This window comes from Notolabrus celidotus, chromosome 21 (genome assembly GCF_009762535.1).
Source record: "Notolabrus celidotus isolate fNotCel1 chromosome 21, fNotCel1.pri, whole genome shotgun sequence".
NCBI classification, from domain to species: Eukaryota; Metazoa; Chordata; class Actinopteri; order Labriformes; family Labridae; genus Notolabrus; species Notolabrus celidotus.
Genome location: NC_048292.1, coordinates 22,136,364 through 22,154,144, shown reverse-complemented (window position 1 = coordinate 22,154,144; position 17,781 = coordinate 22,136,364). Strand labels below are relative to the sequence as shown.

At 41.3% G+C, this 17,781-nt stretch overlaps 1 protein-coding gene across 6 annotated transcripts in view; it reads right to left on the bottom strand.

Moving 5' to 3' along the window:
* The window catches only part of sbf1 (SET binding factor 1), a 71,571-nt gene extending 65,302 nt beyond the window's left edge, over positions 1 to 6,269 (bottom strand). For 3 of the 6 annotated variants that reach the window (XM_034673307.1, XM_034673309.1, XM_034673310.1), the window contains exon 1: positions 6,055 to 6,269. In XM_034673307.1, the coding sequence (XP_034529198.1) occupies positions 6,055 to 6,109 (55 nt within the window). In that variant the 5' untranslated portion in view covers positions 6,110 to 6,269. The remainder of the gene's footprint in view (positions 1 to 6,054) is intronic. The other 3 variants (XM_034673308.1, XM_034673311.1, XM_034673312.1) reach the window with 3 other exon arrangements.
* Between the last annotated feature and the right edge of the window lie 11,512 nt (positions 6,270 to 17,781).

Here is a 17,781-nt window from a genome sequence, read left to right as displayed (position 1 = left end):
CACTTCATGTTGCTCTCAATCTGAGGTTTCTGTTTCCCCTCTGAGCTTTGTGCATACTCATATCGACCGGATCCTGCAGTGACTGTCAGCACTGAATTAACCTGTGAGATCCACCATGAAAGAAATATCGACTTTAAAACTGCAGGAACACTCTGCATCAAATATTATGAGGCTTTTCAACAGTATGATGACATGTTTGTTAAAGCAGGGCAGCTTAGTGAGGTGAGTGTTTAACAAAGCTGCAGGGTGGGACCAAAAATCCCCTGGTGCAACTTTAACTTCTCACAGCCAAATTCCACCAGCTCCGTGTCCGGTCCGTCTCCGATCCGTCACAGCACCAGATCTGATGGGTTTCTATTCTAGTCAATGTGTTAACTTCCACTGGATCCGCTCCGTTGCGTTCCAGGTGCGTCTCTGATCTGGCAGGTCGGAGCCCTCCGGATCAGATACACAAGACTTCAATTTTTGCCGGGGTGCTGGAGCACGACGCATCAATCTCAACAGAGCAGATGGAGCGGGACAGGAAGTCAGGCACCAAAACAAAATTAAAGCATCCGGTTTATTTTCAGAATGAAACACTCTGTGTTATCACCAGATCGTATTTCACTTAACTACAACAACAAACACCGTCATGATGAGTGGAGCCAGGCCTGGAGTCAACAGGTCAGAGGTTTTCAGAGGACCAGAAAGACAACATGGATGAGGAGAGGAGGAGGAGAATCCTTGATTCAGTGATTACCGCGGGAAAACCTCGGTCACATGACTCCAGCTGTCCATGTTGCGTTCCGAAAATGAGTGATTGACGGACGAGACAGCATGGAGCCGGACCGCAGCGGACTGGCCACGGATCTCGTGGTTGTCCCGTATCAGCGTTGGCATTGAAACTTTGACAGAGTGATGATGAACCTCTGTTTTGAGCCCTGCTTCTTAATGACAGTCACCTAGCTATCTGATAAAAGGCTTCATATGTTGGTGTGCAGGAAATCCAGAGTGGCCAGCATTTTAAATACACAATTAGCTGCACTGCTTACAATTAAATCAGCAACTTGAGAAGCCACCATGTGTTCAGATCGAAAGTTCAGTTCAGTTCTCCCCCCGAGATATGTCTGCAAAGTGAACGCTGCCATTCTTGAGTCATAAAAAGTCCCCACCGTAATGCCAGTTTATTTATTTGTGGTGAGTCTCAGTTTCACTGTAAATTGTAAGTTCCACAGAGGCTTCACTCTGGCTTACTTCAGTGGTTTGAACCTGAAACAGAAACTGATAATCTTGTGATTTCCTTGCATTCAATGGGTTTGAAGTTTGCTGAAATAACATCATGAAGCAGATTTGTGAAAATAAAAATGCTAGCTTTGTCAGGTTTGTCCTCAACAGGGGAAGAAAATGCTAACTAGCTTCAAACTCATGATCTAGGAACAGAACATGATCTAAAAGGACAGAAATGAGGCGTGCATCAACTACTTTGAAGCAGCTAGTTCAGGAAGCTGATCTAGTCCCATTGCAAGAAGCCACGTTTCCAGTTCTCAAAGCCTCACCTTTGGGAGATCAAGGTGTATATTTTGGTGATTTATGGACAACAAATGTGAGTGTTTTTCAACTTTATGTTATATTTTAGTACGTTTTAAAGCAAGTGATCGATTAATTAAACAGGATTGTGTGCCTGTGTGCTGGCGAACCCAACAAACTTTCATCCGACGGCTTACTGTCCTTTTTCACACCGACACAAATATCATACAAAGATTTATTAGTGCCTTAAAGCACTCAGCAGATTGATTTCTAACATCGCCGACAGCTGCCTCATAAATCCAGAGCTACTTGCTGAAGGAGGAACTATCACAATCAGGACAAATCTCTCATTGGCTGACAGATTTGATGCTGCATATTGCACATTGACAAACCCTCGTATGATACGTCACACATTGGAAGCGACAAATTAACACCTCTAATGTCGAGGCAGGAAATGATACAAGCTGACATCTGACATAGACACAAGGAGCACACTACCTGATTTACTTTATGTGTTACAGAATCAGAGGACTGTCACTATTCTGCACAACACTGAATGACGGTTACAGAACAAACAGCCTGAGATCTGTAGACTCAACAGCCCGCATGCACGCTCCATCTGCTCTGTGTGCACCTCTTTATGTCCTCACCGGCCTCTGATGTTATGAATGGTTCAAGCTTCGCTGCAGGCTGTGTGTGTGTGTGTGTGTGTGTGTGTGTGTGTGTGTGTGTGTGTGTGTGTGTGTGTGTGTGTGTGTGTGTGTGTGTGGTTGTCACTCCTCCCTGGAAAAAACAATTCTGCATTCTGTTACAGGCTGTCGTAGCGATGACCAACCAGCACCCTAAAACTGCCCCGCCAGAGGCTCACAGATGGAGCTACAATAGAGCCTGTATGCTAGCATCTGTGCGTATGAATGCATGTGTGTCTCTGCTCTGTGTTGAATAAGACCGGCACACACATTCACACACACTCACATTCACACGCACTCACACACAAACACACGCCCCTTCTTTTGGTTTTCAGACACGCACGAGGGGACAATCTGGATTCTCGCTCTAAACATAAGTCTCCCTCGGGTCCTCTCCCCAGCTTCCTGTTTGGGCCTCGCTCTGCAGATCCATTTAGCCACCCCGTCCTTGCCGAGGCGGAGGAACCGCTGTCAAAACACAGTGACACGCTGTGGAGTTTCTCAAAAGACCCTCGAAGAGAAGACCACACCCAACAGGGCGCTGTGGATTCTTCTCAACCAATAAGCAGCCATCTTAGCTCTGAATTAGATCCACTGATAGCATAAACTTAGCTTCCAGGTTGAGCACAATGTGAGCAACCCGACACCCAGGAGACAAACTGAGGGAGCTATGCCCTCAGGTTAAACAAGGGTTTTTAAAAATGAAGCAGGGACGATCCTAAAAGCAGTCTGGTCTTCCTGCAGGACGCTCTGTTTGTAAACACCCACCAGGTCTCTGCTGGTGACGGCAGACGAGCAGGGATGATGTCAGCCCTGAAAACCTGTCAGTGCCCACGCTTGCAAAACATTCCTCTGACTGAGTGACAAACAGTAACCACACACACACACACACACACACACACACACACACACACACACACACACACACACACACACACACACACACACACACAGGATGCATGAAATATTTAGACACAAGAGGAAACTCTACTGTGCTGCAGAATTCCTGGTATTATGATCGAGGAGAACTGTTCTTGGTTGTGGGTGTTTTCTTTAGACCCTTTCAGAGGAGGAAAACTGGAAACATTTAAATATAGACATTTTTTAAAAACACATGAACAGAACTTTGGCTCCAGAGTCTCTAATCCACCCCAAACCCTTGACAGATACTACTGCTGACACTGGAGAAGACTCTGATAATAAGGCTTCCGGTTCCAACGTGGTACCTGTACTAGAATTCTGTGAGTTATGGATTCGATACGGCACGTGAATTTGGTTCCACCTTTTCTGTTATATAATATTTCAGGATTAAACTTCCGGGAGAATTTTGCAATCCACAGAAGTTGTATATGTCTGCCAGGATGGTCATTTGTGACGCAGAACGTCAACAAAGTTGTGAGATGTGCATCATGGTGGCTTGCAGCAAGTACGAAAGTTTGCCTACTGATAATGACATGTGTGGCAGAAACACTTCATGCCAGAGAGGGAGAGCGGTCTTTATGCAGAGACCCTGCAGTGCACAGTTTGTTTCTTGTTGACCTAATGAAGGACAACAGAACAATCTTCAAAAAAGCTCAACACACTGTCATAAAGACTGTTCTACCAAGAGGTGGTTTTGCAGTGAACTCGAAGAACTATGCGGACTCACCAGTGCACAGGCTGAGATGCTCTCTTTGGCAGAGGCCCCACATACGCAGGCTTCAGTGTGGCAGAGCAAGCTTGTGTGTGTGGGGTTGGTGGTTTGAACATTGCTCCACTATACTTCTTTCAAAATCAAGGCAAAGTTGCCAATCCTGATTAAATCTTTCTCCATCTTTATTTTAAGCTTTACGTGTATGTTGAGGAACCCGACAACTGCAACTAACAACAACTACTACCTAACTGTGGAAGATTTATTCAGGAAGTTAGCGATGAGGAGGATGAGGAGGTTAATAACACCATTGCATCTACTGAAGATGTTAACACAACACCATGCCTCCACCTAGAAACCTCAGTGAAGTTATAGTAAACAGTGAGGCAACAGTAAAGGGGCAACGCCAACAATTATCATCACCCTTAAGTGTTTGGTTTTACAAGCATGGAGCCTTGATCCATTAAAGCCATTGTGGCTTTAATGTCTGGTTCCCAGATGCTTTTTACAGGCTTGCTATGCTCTGCATTGCATGCAGGCAGGAAGGAGTGTTTCTGCAGCGTTTGCAGTGTCCACGTTTTAACATCCTGTATTCAGCGCCCCTCTGCTCTGAAAGAAGAAAATACAAGATGCAATAAGTGCAATCAGAAAGTGATGCAAGTCAGTGAGTTGAGAGCCGGTCCTGTGCAGCTCCAGAGGACTCCTGATGTCACAATTTGCCTCTTCTGAATTAATCATAGGTAAAAATCCACTCTGAATAAAACACCACAACGTTACAAGTTGCATGCCTCCATCGGATATGCGGGTTAAATATTTCATGATTAAACGGGCCATTATACTGCACAGATCTAGGCCAAGGCTCAGGCCAAGGGAGGGGGGCTCAGATAACGGTCCAAACCCCGTCCCAGCAACACAGGGGGAACAGAGCTCTGGTCCGAGGGGGCTCAGGGAGGGGCAGAGCAATCTGGGTTAATCCACACAAAACACAAAGAAAACAATCAGCATGCACAGCATCGATTTCAGTTTAAAAACCAGCTTAAAGCCGAGATCAGGACCGGGGTCTGGTCAGACTGTCCCAAGTGAACCGCTCTGGACCCTGCAGCCACAGCACTGACACCCCGGTGCCCTGCAGCCTCTCTGAGACCCTCTCCTTTAAAATGCATGTTTTAATCCATTGCACTTGTTACAGTTATATGTGAGAGCCAATTAAGGAAGATGGGGCAGAAATTGTGAAACGCCTGAATAAATCCGTCTTAGGTCAGAGCCGAGCAGCAGCCAGCCCGGCTAACGCTAGCCCTCAGCGGGCAGAGTTAGCTGAAGTTTGTTGTAAACACAGGGACACAGTTTGTGTTGCTAACCCTCAAACATGGCAGGAAGTCAAGCATTGAAAACGAGTGGGGGGTTCAATTCTGTAACAACGTCAGAAATGCGGGACAGCAGCTGACACGCTATCATTTAAGAGCCCTAATCCCGTGAGGCCTGTGCATCCCCGGCCCACAGTTCACAGCTTATCCCCTGCTGACAGCGCCTAGCGCGGGTCCGCTGGAACTACACGGCCCTGTGTTCTGGCGAATACTGCTTCCCTATCGAATCGTCTCTGCGCATGCGCAATGGAATGATTCTAGAGCAATATTTAAAAAAGAATATTAGTCTAATGAGACACAACTCCAGAAAACTTACACCAGTATTTTATAATAGAGTATCAAAACATGATTTATACATTTATTAATGCAGATAAGGATTCAAATAGGGAGCATTAATTCATAACGGATATTTATTTTTTTGTTTGTTTGTTTTTTTGTTTATTTGTTTCTGAGGTTTTTTTTGTTTTTTTGCTTTGCTTTCCTTTGCTTATCTATTGTATAATTTATTTTTTGTAAAGTGCCTTAGAGAAACTTTTATAGCGCTTTTATGAATAAAATGTATTATTATTACTATTATTATTATTATTATTATTATTATTATTACTATTATTTGTCCACTGAGATAAAAATTTTGAATACATTTTTTTTAAATAAAGTAACAATACATTTTCAAAATACTCAAACAGTTTATTTTTTTAAAGAAAATTGTGAATTGATAGCCTCTGCTGCCGATTCAGGCACAGTAAGCATTTGTTAAAATAGCAGCCAAACTCTCCAGAACACCGGCCCGTCCCCGCCTCCCTCCCCGCCTCCACATCATAATTCGCCGTTACAGCTAGCTTAGCAGGCTAACTCAAGCACCTACCTCTCTTCTCGAGGTCGTAAGTGACCACCAAAAAGTAGTCTGCGAGCCTGGCCATCTTGGGAGCTCACGGCCACAAGCCTTTCTCGTTAAATCCTCTTCTGTTTTTGTCGTCAATACTCCAATTACGTCCTGCCGGCGATAGACACATCACGGGCGACGGTAGCATCCTTCCAGCTGCACCCCGCCGCCATACTGTCAGTCTGCCGAGCCCTGACAGCGGAGAGCCGCGAGTCTGCGCACTGAGGGACTTCAGGGAGGGGCTGCTCAACAGGAATGTCCCATGTGAGGAGCCAAACCAGCTCAGGGGCCAAAAGTCTGACCAAAACCTAGAATAAACCCAACAGAACCGACGCTAGACGTGGGTACAAGGTGGCGAAGGTTCTAGAAACCCTAAACTTAAAAAGACCCACATGAGGAAACATCCAACAGTAATATTATTCTAAAGCACATGGTTTCTCCATGTGCAATATAGCTTAGCTACGAGGAGATATGGTTCGCACAAAATAAGTATTATTGCATTTTCTGAAACATAATCTTTTAAAATCCTTTATTTTCATTTTTGGTTCAGACTCAAGTGATGCATTGCTCATTTAAGAGGTCACTGTGGTGGCCCTGAAGTGCAAATCACTTCGGCAATTCAGAAAACACAACTGCAAATCAGAAAACCTATACCTACTACTTCCAGTTTGGTTAATGTCCGAGTGTTGTCTGATTTGCTTTCAGGGCCACCGAAGATCACTACCCCAGGACACACATAAACATGGCAAAATGTGCACAGTTGTTTCAAATTACAGCAGCTTTTGTTCATAAAACACTTTTTTTATGTAAAATAAGTACAGAATGCAGAATTGTAGCTCACTTTGAAATATTTACATGGCTGCGATGAGTACTTTTTGTTGATTGGTCAAATATCCATGGCAGAGGTATGTTATTTCTGGATAGCAGACCGTTGCATTGAAGAACAGACCTTTGGTGTGGCTTTACTCCCAGACTCAGGTGGACTATCTGTGATCATATTGATGTCGGTAAGTTTCTATTAAGGCTGTCACAATATTAGATTTTTTTTTAATTAATGATAACAATATTATTGCAATATTTTTGTAATTAAACAACGCTGTCAGTCAAATTGATATTCAACTGTATGTATTGTTAATATCTTCTTTGGCAAAATACTCGAACACAAGCATAAGCAGGTGGAGAGAGAGTTTGTTACCATATTGTACAAAAAGTGTACATGAAAGAAAAAGAACACTTGTGAAAAGTGAAAATATAACAAGATAAAATTTGGTGGGAGTGTGCACAAATCCCAAATACTCCTAATCTGGACTTAATTTGGGTGCAGGTAGACGAACTTGATTTTTATCTGTCATCTCCTCAGACATGATTTGCGCTTCAGTAGTAGCAACACACTACTGTAACGGCTGGCTGGCTAGCTGGTTACTGAATCTTCTTCTGTTGCTGGAAATTCAACTATACTGCATACTGAAAGGAGCGTCTCATTGTGGATGATGTAGCTGCAATTTAGGAGACAGAGTGATCTGCTGGAGTTCTGTTTCTGGCCAAAATTAAAGTAGGCACAGAGTTTCACAGAGGCTCAAACACGAGACCTCAGTGCCAAATCAATTTATTAAATGCTTCAAGAAACACAAACAAATAACCCAAACTCAAATAACCCTCTCTTATCTCAAATATTTCCCCACTTGAAATCGTTGTTGTGGTTTCAAAGTCTCAGTGAAGAAACTTAAATGGATTACCAGAAAAATGTTGAACTTTAAACCTCACACTCTTAAATTCAGCTAAATTGGGCCTGAGAAAACCTCGGCGTGATGCTGTAGTGTCAGTATGAATCGAGGGATAATAACATGTCAGTGGGTTGTAAGGAAGGCCCGATGACGGCTCACATCCGCGTGGCCTGTCCTTGGCTGTCAGCACTGTAACAGCCTCCAGAGAATTCCAACACTTCCTGCACCGTGACCTTTGACCTGAAGTGCTTATCACTCTTCGGTTGAAAACAATCCTGAGCATGAGATGTCACATTTTTCTTTAAGAGTTTTGTTTTCCCAACACTCAGCAACAACTCGTCTCCTTCATTTCTCAAACAGATATCTGCTCTTTGCTAAACACGGTGTCTGACCACCAAAGCAATGTTAGCAGCAGATAACACACGTGAGTTCTTATTTTCAGAGGGTCACACTGAGGTCAGGGTCCTCCAGCTGAAGTGTACTGTATCCTGACCTTGAACCACACTTGACAAACCGCCAGAGAGACAGAAAGGAAGAGAGATAGATGAAGACAGGAGCAGCTCAGTCTCTCTGACTCTCCCTTCAGGACACACTCGCAGTAATAAGGGAGTCTTTTCTAAATTAATTCATCAGTTTTCTCTGAAGTAGCCTCTGGATGAACCAACCAAGCAGGAAATATTCCTTGTCCTGTAGTGTAGTACTTTCTCTTTCAGCAGCAGAGTGATGGTACTGGGGATTGTTTGCATTTTCCTTGCAAATTTTTGTGAGATACAGGAGAAATTTAAAACAGTGGCAGTCATAAAGACCTGTGGTGGACGGTGAGTTTCTGCAGAGCACCAGTCAAATGTTTAGTTTCACTTCAAATAGGAAGGAAAAGTAAAATAGATATCCGTCCGTCACCCTGAAGTGTCTCTGTTTCGAGCTCTGCTGGTGAAGTTTGTCAGTGAGAAGTAAGTTATTAAGCAGGAGGAGTTTTTCTTCTCTAGATAATTTTCTTTTGACATAATGTGCTATCCTCATGGCTGATACTGTAGCAGGATTATCAAACAGACTGTTGAAATGCTCTTTGAGGATTGAAGAGTTAAACTGTGTACATTATTCAGATATTTATTGGGATGCCAGAGATTACAAGGTTTAGTCGTTGTCATGTTACGGTTCATAATTTGACGTAGCAAAGTTGAAATGTCTTTGCTACTCGCGCTTATCTCCTCTCACGTGTTGATTCAGTGAATTCATCTGTGATGAAATATAGCACCATCTAAAACAGTGCAAGCTTAACCTTAAGTCCAAAATCCTACCTGCACTTGTTCTGTCCACTCTATATTGAGTTTGTGCATACACATGTTCATCTTTGTTGCCATAAATGTTGTTGTCAGAGAATCAGGGTACAAGATTTATTTTGAACACTTGCAAAAAAACATCCAAGGAAAGTATTATTAAAGGGAAGACTTCAGACTTTCAGTATGCAACATACAGTAGCTTAGCATTAAGAATGTACAGAGGCCTTTGCAAATCTGTGCGCAGATTGCAATCCATGAGAATGGATTTGCAAACCGTGCACACTGATTGGGTTTAAAATTCATGCACATGTGTGAAAGATCTGATCCCACAGATTATGAATTCGTACCCATACATTTATAATCCATACATGAATTATGAATTTGTCCCCATGTACTTTAAATCCATACGCAGGGATGTAAACACATGGATCTATTTTGCTTGACCTGGCATCTAGGGGGCTCCGTGAGATGCTACTGTTAGCGACATAAATAAATAATATGTTATCTCACACAGTCAAAACTGATGCCTTTTAAATATATTTTTTTCACTTACCTAATAAATACAGGTTTGATTTAATGTCTGGGTTTAAAAAAGAGTCCATAATCAATAAGAAGCTTCTGAGGGACACATCCACAGAAATGTAAAAATGTACCTAACTGTAAAGAATGAATAAGACGTACAGGTTTGTTTGTTTAAAACTTTATTGGCTTTGTTTTGTTGATAATTGTGTGTAGTTTTAGGTGTCTGTGTAGAGCGAAGAATACCAATAAAGAGGTGTGTATGAGGAGAGGGTTTGTGGTCACAGCACTTCTTGCAGGTTGGGTGCACAAAGTTGAGTCACCATATTTATCTGTTGGTTAGAATGGGACTTTCTTACCATACCACGCACCTTTACATAGCTTTTTTAAAAATGTTCTTAATAAATAACCAGGATTTATTATTATATTCTTTTTTAGGGGGGATGAATGTGAACTCATTTATTTATAATATTTACAGCATGCACTGACAGCATAAGCAGGAAGAGGTGTGATACAACATCTTCCTCAGCAGGCTTTTATTTTCCCAGTAACCAACACAGTTAGTACTTATTGAAGTATTCTGTCATCATTTATGTTTTTTAAAAATATTTTGTCACCTTTATTTCTTATTTAGAAGAAATCTGGGCGAGGTATCTGTATTGTCACTGATTCTGTCCTCTTCAAACATGCAGCCCAATCAGAGCACAGAGCCACTCTCTGCAGGATGCAACAGACCATGTGACTTCCTGCAGACTAACCAGCATACAGGAAGTGGTTTGAAGGCATCTCGCACATCGCTGCTCTTCATGAAGCAGCAGACTTCCCCTCTGCTCATGTGAAGCAGAGCAAATAAAAACGCTTCATTGGGCACCATTAGTTTCTCAGAACAGATGACGGCATGATTACTGCGATATTTTTTTTCAGATGCTGTCATTTCACACATGCAGGTGGTTGAGCTCTCATGGAGAATAAATGACTGCGTTAAAACATGCAGATTTTCTTTGTTGCATATTTCTCATTGCTGTAATTGGAGCGTCTCTGTGTCAGCACTGCAGAAGCCCTGAGGCTTAACCTGTGTGTACAGTAAGCTGAAGTAGACCAAGATTTGTAACATGTGTTTATACTGACAACATCCAAGAAAGATGACCTCAGGTAAAAAAGTATGACAGTGTTCAATATTTTCTGCGTCTAATGTGCCATAAAATATATATTTTATTGCAAAGTAATGTAATTCAATTGAAAAATAAATATAAATAGGAGGCCTGTTGTTGAATTTTAGAAAGTTAGATAACTTGAAATAGACGTATAAAAAGAGAAGAGATACATCCAGGAATAAAGCTCTGAAATGTTTAAAACCAAGTTAATTATTGACAAAACTAATGAAATAATAAACACTAGATCCTCAAAAACCTTTTCATAAGCTGAGATACATTAAAAAAAACAACAAGGTTTTTCAAAATAAGAGCACTACCTGAACCTGTGAGGCATGCCACCCACGCTAACAAACTTAACCAGAGGTGTAAACCCACCTCGATGCATTCTGAGGACTAATCACCCGGAGGTGGTCTGGCACCCATATGACCACATTGGTCAGGCAATGTGTGTGCTCATTAAGCCACATGAAGGACCGCCTACTCTCCTCATATTCATGGCAACAACGATGCAGTGTAACTGACCACTTACTTCTCATCTACGACTGGTTTGATATCTCTCTGCTGTGTCTCGTGAAAGTCATATTTTCAAATGTATTCCTCATTTCATTCAAGCATGTGGTTATAATGTACATGCATTACAGCAGAGTATGCATTAAAATACAAATACGCAGTGTCACAGATGAGATAAAAGAAAGTTCAGAGTTTGTAATAAAACAGTGAAGGTACAGATGATTTATGAAGGAGATGATCAGATATAACATAGATCTCTGTGTCGAATTGCTATGTTCTGCACACAGTAAATAAGAGACACGATCTGTGATAAATCATCATGCCACTAAACAGAACTCCATCAGAGTGCTCCTCAGGAGACACTGATACATATATCAACATTTTTGATCACAGAGTAAGCAACAATTTAAACACAGATCTGTAGTATGACATACAAGAGTTATATGTTGAGATATTGCTGTAGTCTTTGCTGAACAGTGACCTCTGTGGACAAACATGGTAACTACAGGGCAGAGGTATTCCCTCATTTCCTCATGTCTTAAGTCATTTGCTGTACAGGTGTCATCATTACCGGTCCTATTCCTGACTGAGCTGAGACATGATGTTACATGAAGAGTCATTAACTCTGAGGAGTAGGAGGAGTAGAGTCAGGCACAAGGATGCTGTGGCTAAGAAGAGACTGTGTATTGACTATAATCATGTTTTTAAAAAAAGATCTATTTAAGATGAAGAACACCATGACTAAGTTAATTTTCAAGGAAACAAAATGCGGAAAAAAGGGCAACAAAATCATGGAATTTAAGTGAATTCAACACAGACATACAAAACAATTACACACATTCATAAGCTGTATTTCCATGTGCACAAAACTCCTAAAACGTCCCAAAACTCCCTGGTTGAACTGCAAGCGTGTACGCAAACAACAGAAGTTTTCATCCAGGATTTTTCTAACCTGCCCTCTTATAAAATGTCACCATGAAGCTGGAGTTTCATCCATTGATTAAGAGATTGAATTGGATTAAATCTCTTCTAACCTGATGTTATTTGATCAGTAGAAATATTTACCTGGATGTATTTACATACATTTTTATCCACATCAGGGAGTGCTTTTGTGTGTTAAATATATGTCCGGTCTAGTCTTATGAGGAAACGCTCATGTTTAAAAACAGATGCTCAATTTACACTCAGACACCGGGTCAGCAGAGAGAGGGGCACAGAGATGGATGCAAAGGGAGATTGCACAAGAAGATTCCCTGTAACCTGTTGTTATATAATGATTAACACAGTTTACATGTAGCTAACATGATTAATGACAAATATCTTCCAACAAAGGTTCTCCAACTGTCTGTCATAGCAGTTCTGAAGCTTGCTTAATTGAGTGTGCATTGGTGCCTACATGTACCAAGATGCATTGCAGCTGCTGACTCTGCTGGTTTGCATCCACATGAATCATCCGGCTCATCCATAAAATACTCTATGCTCCTAATTTAGGACACAGTTGTGTTTAATTTTTCAACATAAACCTACGTCAAATGAAGTCTGTGAAACTTTTTGCACAAAACTTCTGCAACATCTGCAGGCATTTCTTTTATACTAAATCAGCCAAATAAATCGATAACAGAAAAACTTCAGCTAGTTAGTCTCTTTAGCACAAGACTCTGGTTGCCGATTGCAGGGATTAGCGTAATTAAAAGATGATTTTCTAGAGAATTTGGATTTCCTGATGTCTCTTGTCTTAAAACAGTCCAAAATAAATGCGCGCTATGTATTTTGGCTGGACAAATTAAGGAATAAAACACTTTAAGTTATAGCAGTTCCTTTTCAAAGTGGTGTAATTCATCTTAAATGAGTCAGGACTGTTATCTGAACTCTTTGCTGACCACTCAGATTTCCCCTTCTCAAACTGAGATAGTTGTTTTTATGGATCTGCTTTGTGCACAGGAGTATTTTCATATTTCAAAGCCAAGTTTTATTCCCAGAAACTATTGGCAGAAGCACTCAAGTTCATTATTCCAGTATTATTTGATGTGGTATCAGGGCTCCCTGGTGTTATCAGCCTCTTCTGTCCTTCACCATCATCGTTCCCACACTGAAATCTTATCCTTCATTCGTCCACGCAGCTGGCAGAGCACCCTCCAGTGAGCTCCCCGTCTCCTCCCACATGTCCCCGCTCTCTCTGGTGATCAGCCATGCCAAACAAACTGCACTGAGACGACTGGGACAGAGACAACAAACGTTCAAACAAACTACAACATCTCAAACAAGCAATGAACAGAACAGCAGTGGGAAAGCTTCTCCTCTTCACAGAGATTTAACGTTGACTCATGAAACAGTCGCATTGTCATAAAGGATTCCTGTTTCATATTGAGGAGATCAAATCAGTCATTTGCATAAATTATATTTCATATTTGTTTTGTATGTGTCTTTTGAGTGTTTCTTGTGTTTTCATTTACTTGATATTATTATTATGATAGTTTTTGTGCCTTTGTTGTGGTGTAAGTTGTTGTTCTAGCTATTTAAGGGATAATATGGACTACATTAGCCAACCTACGATCGTTTGAATTAACCTTAAACTGAACATTTTCATTTACGGTAAAGTCTAACCAATATCCAGCTTTACTTTTATAAATCACAATCAACTTTAAACACAACTTATCCTCACTAAACCAGTTGTGTAACTCAAACCATGCTGTGGTTTCTGTTTTCTTTGTGTCTGTTTTCTTTAATTGGTAGATGTCCCTCTCACTCAGCTTCTCATGTGTTTTAACATCCCTCACTGTTTATCTACATCTTTGTTTTTCTGCTGGTTATTAGTCGGCCATAAACCATGAATCTAAAGTTTTGTACTTCCAATAAATTGAGATTAATATAGAAATGTCCTCCTTTTTGCCACACTGTCAACAGGAAGAGGTAAAGTCATTAACATTATGCTAAATGTGCCTTAACTCCCCTCCATGGATTGATGTGATGTGTGTGATCAGGCTGTCTCCAGCGTTGACTCCGATTAATGTAAGGGTGTAAGTATAAGGGGTTTTGACCAATCAGGATCAAGTATTCAAATCAGTCGACTGAGTATAAGGAAGCCAGGTCATAAAGTGGATGTAGTGTTAAAATTTGAGCATGTTTTTGAGTATGCAGTACCTTTGAAGTTCTTCTGGAGAATGTTGAGAATATATTCTGGACAGTGTCATTGTTTTGGATAGTTGCAAAAATAATAGACATACATGAGCGTAAAGCAAACATATTTGTCCACTCGCATTGATAAAATTATTAAAAACTTGAAAAATGTCTCTTTGAGGCAGAATTTAAAAGAGATTTCAAAAAGTGTGCAATTAATCGTGAGTAAGAAAAAAAAATCTATGAAATATTTGTTGATATTTTTGTTGAAGTAAGAGTTGCATTATTTTAAAACAGAAAGTGATATCTCTCTTATTTTCTTATTATCGTATGGTGGTATGTGATTTATTCATCAATACTGAATACTTGAAGTTTGTATAATTATTTTTCTCTTTTTATTTCAAATATAATCTTTAGTTGACTGCTTATTATCACACTTAAATTTAACATTTTTACAACAAGTTTATTTGCTTGCTTTATTTGCTTTAATATGTGTGCTTGTTTGTGGTCATCTGTAATAAAATACACAAAAGAAATATAAACACACTGTACATTGGGAATACACTGTAAAAAATAAGGGTGATCATCACTAAAACAAGTCTCAGAGAAAGAAGGAGGTTGAATCGGGGATGAGAAGCATCATAACATCAGACTCACTCTCAGCAGCAGAAGCTGAACTTTGTTCATGTAACACAGGGTTCACTAGAGGGCAGCAATCATTAGTTTACAGCACTGTGACTCCTGGTGGAACTAACCTGACCCAGTGAGGGAAGGTTGGTTTAAACAAAAAAACTTAGACATTCAGTCCCTTTAGAGAAGCTGTGCTTATCTCTGAATGTGTCACATATTAGAACAGGGAGGGAGGAGGAAGTAGAGGCGGTGCTCTCCAGGTGTGGTTACCTTTTACTGGAATCAAGACTTATTATAAAGGAGAAAGCGTTGCTTAAAAATGTATATTCAATGAGGCTTCACAATGACAGGAAATGAGAAACACTATAACATAGAAGGGCAAGTAAAGAAGCAGGAGGTGGCTCTAAAATCCGAGAAACGTGTATTTTCAGCTGCCTCAGTGAAGTGAAAACATGCTCTCTGGATCAGCTGTTGTTCAGACGCATGAGCTCCTACTTTTCAAAAAACAGAAGATATGAAATTGGAGAATTGAGACTCTCCTCCCTAAACCAGCAGGTGTTGTGTGTTTGTTTATACATATAGTACTGTAGAGTCCTACAGCTGAGGCTTTTCAGATGACATGACTTCAGCTGGAACGATTCACTTGTTAGGGATTTTAAATCAACATCCAGCTGCTGTATACATTTATTTTTCACATAAACACTCCAAAATCACATCATAGCACAAACGTCTGCACATGCTGGAGCTGTTTACGACCTGGCCAAGCTGAAAGGAGCAACAATATTTATCTTCAGCTACAGAGGGATGCGTCAAAATGTGTCCAGTACTACTGGTAATACAACAATCCATACATCAATTTTTGGGGGTTTATTATCATATGAGATGTGTATTCACACAGAATCACTTTATGTGCAGTCATTGTATGAATGCTGTGGATGTTAAAAACAATGAACAAAGATTAAAAATAGAAATAAACAAAGTAAGACAGACTGACTGGACTCCATTTCCCTGCTATCCCAGAGTGATGAATATCCATCCAGTGTGTTAACCGCTTATCCCGTTCAACAGGGGGCTGGAGCCTATCCCAGCTGACTTTGGGCTGGAGGCATGGTACACCTGGACAGGTCGCCAACCTATCACAGGGCTAACTTAGAAAGACAGACAACCATTCACGCACACACTTGCACCTACGGGCAATTTAGAGTGACCAATTAACCCGGTGAGCATGTCTGTGGGAGGAAGCCGGAGTACCCGGAGAGAACCCGTGCATGCACGGGGAGAACATGCAAACTCCACACAGAACGACACCTGCCCAAACAAGGACTTGAACAGGGAACCTTCTCGCTTCTCGCTTCAGCGCTACCCACTGCACCACCATGCAGTGAGTGATGTGTACATGGCACGTTTTCTTGAAAGGCTGGTCATTGGTCAACAAAGCTGCCATCAATCATTTAAAAAAAATCTATTAAGTAATTAACCAGCTGAGAGATAGGAGGACTTTGTCCACATGGGTGCTCCAAAACCAACACAAACTGAAAGTTCCTTACTTCGGCTTTAACATGGGGTTTAGTGGGGTTCTCTTAGCTTTTGGAGCCAGCCTCAAGTGGACACTTGAGGAACTGCAGTTTTTTTCACTTTGGCATTGCAACACCTGAGGTTCCTGCTTCTTTCTGCTCTGCAAAACTTTGAGCAGGTTTTAAAAACAGGCATATGTTATTAGTTAACCTGGAAGTAAAACGTTATTCAGTTGCATCTACACTCTTTCTGATTTATCTTATGCACGCAAGAATTTGTAGATTATGACTCATTAAACATCACTGTGTATTGCACTGTTTGCACAACATTGAAGGCAGGAAACGACTCAGTCTAATAAAGACAAGAAAGAGATGAACAGGTCAGTTAATAAAATGCTGAATCATCCTTTAATCTTTGACTCATTGAAAGGGGCAGAGGTTGTTTTAAAACCGACTTCTGCTTGAGTTTTTACGTCCTGAAGCAAACCTAAAACCAGGGAACGACTGAGAGATTGACCTTAACACAACAGAGAGATTGTGTCAGGAGCCCTGATTCACACAAAGCTCTTAAATGGGTCAGAGTCAGTGGAAAGGTGACCTGTTTCAAAGGCCAGGTCTGAGTGTCACTGTCTGTGTTGCAAAACAGCAGAGATAAATCAATGTTAACCACAACAAGCTCTATGTGTCAATTTACTTTTACTCCAAAATGAAGACAGCAGAACCTCAACTGACTCCTGAAAATGAAGCCAAAGCAAAGACCACAAAGATTGTTCCATTGCACCCAAACCTGGATTAACATGTCACTGCCAGTTCTCAATGTGTGGCACTAACTCTGATGGCATTACATTCACTGAGTAACTACAGGAGACGATCAAAAGAAAGATCTGAGCCGGGGCCAGGCGGTGGGATGATCACAGCAGGGGTGAGAAGTTGGCATCTATCACTGATGAATCCGCCCGAGCGAATATCACTCAAGCAACGATCACACCAACCACAAGGCATGGATCACGTAACACATTAAAGAGAATAAACGTCTCTCACTGTCAGCGTTTGTGTCAGGAATCATGTTTGGTGAGCAGGTGGTGATGTGAATTACAATCTCACAGGAGGAGCTGGTGAGAGGGATGATTGGGGCTACTTGCTTAACCTGCAGCCACTGTGATTGGGCAGATAAGCACTAGCTCTCAAAGCTCCCTCAGGTGGGTCGGGTCCACAGCGTCACAGGTTCTTCTGTGGGTTTGAAGCAGACTCTCACGTTATG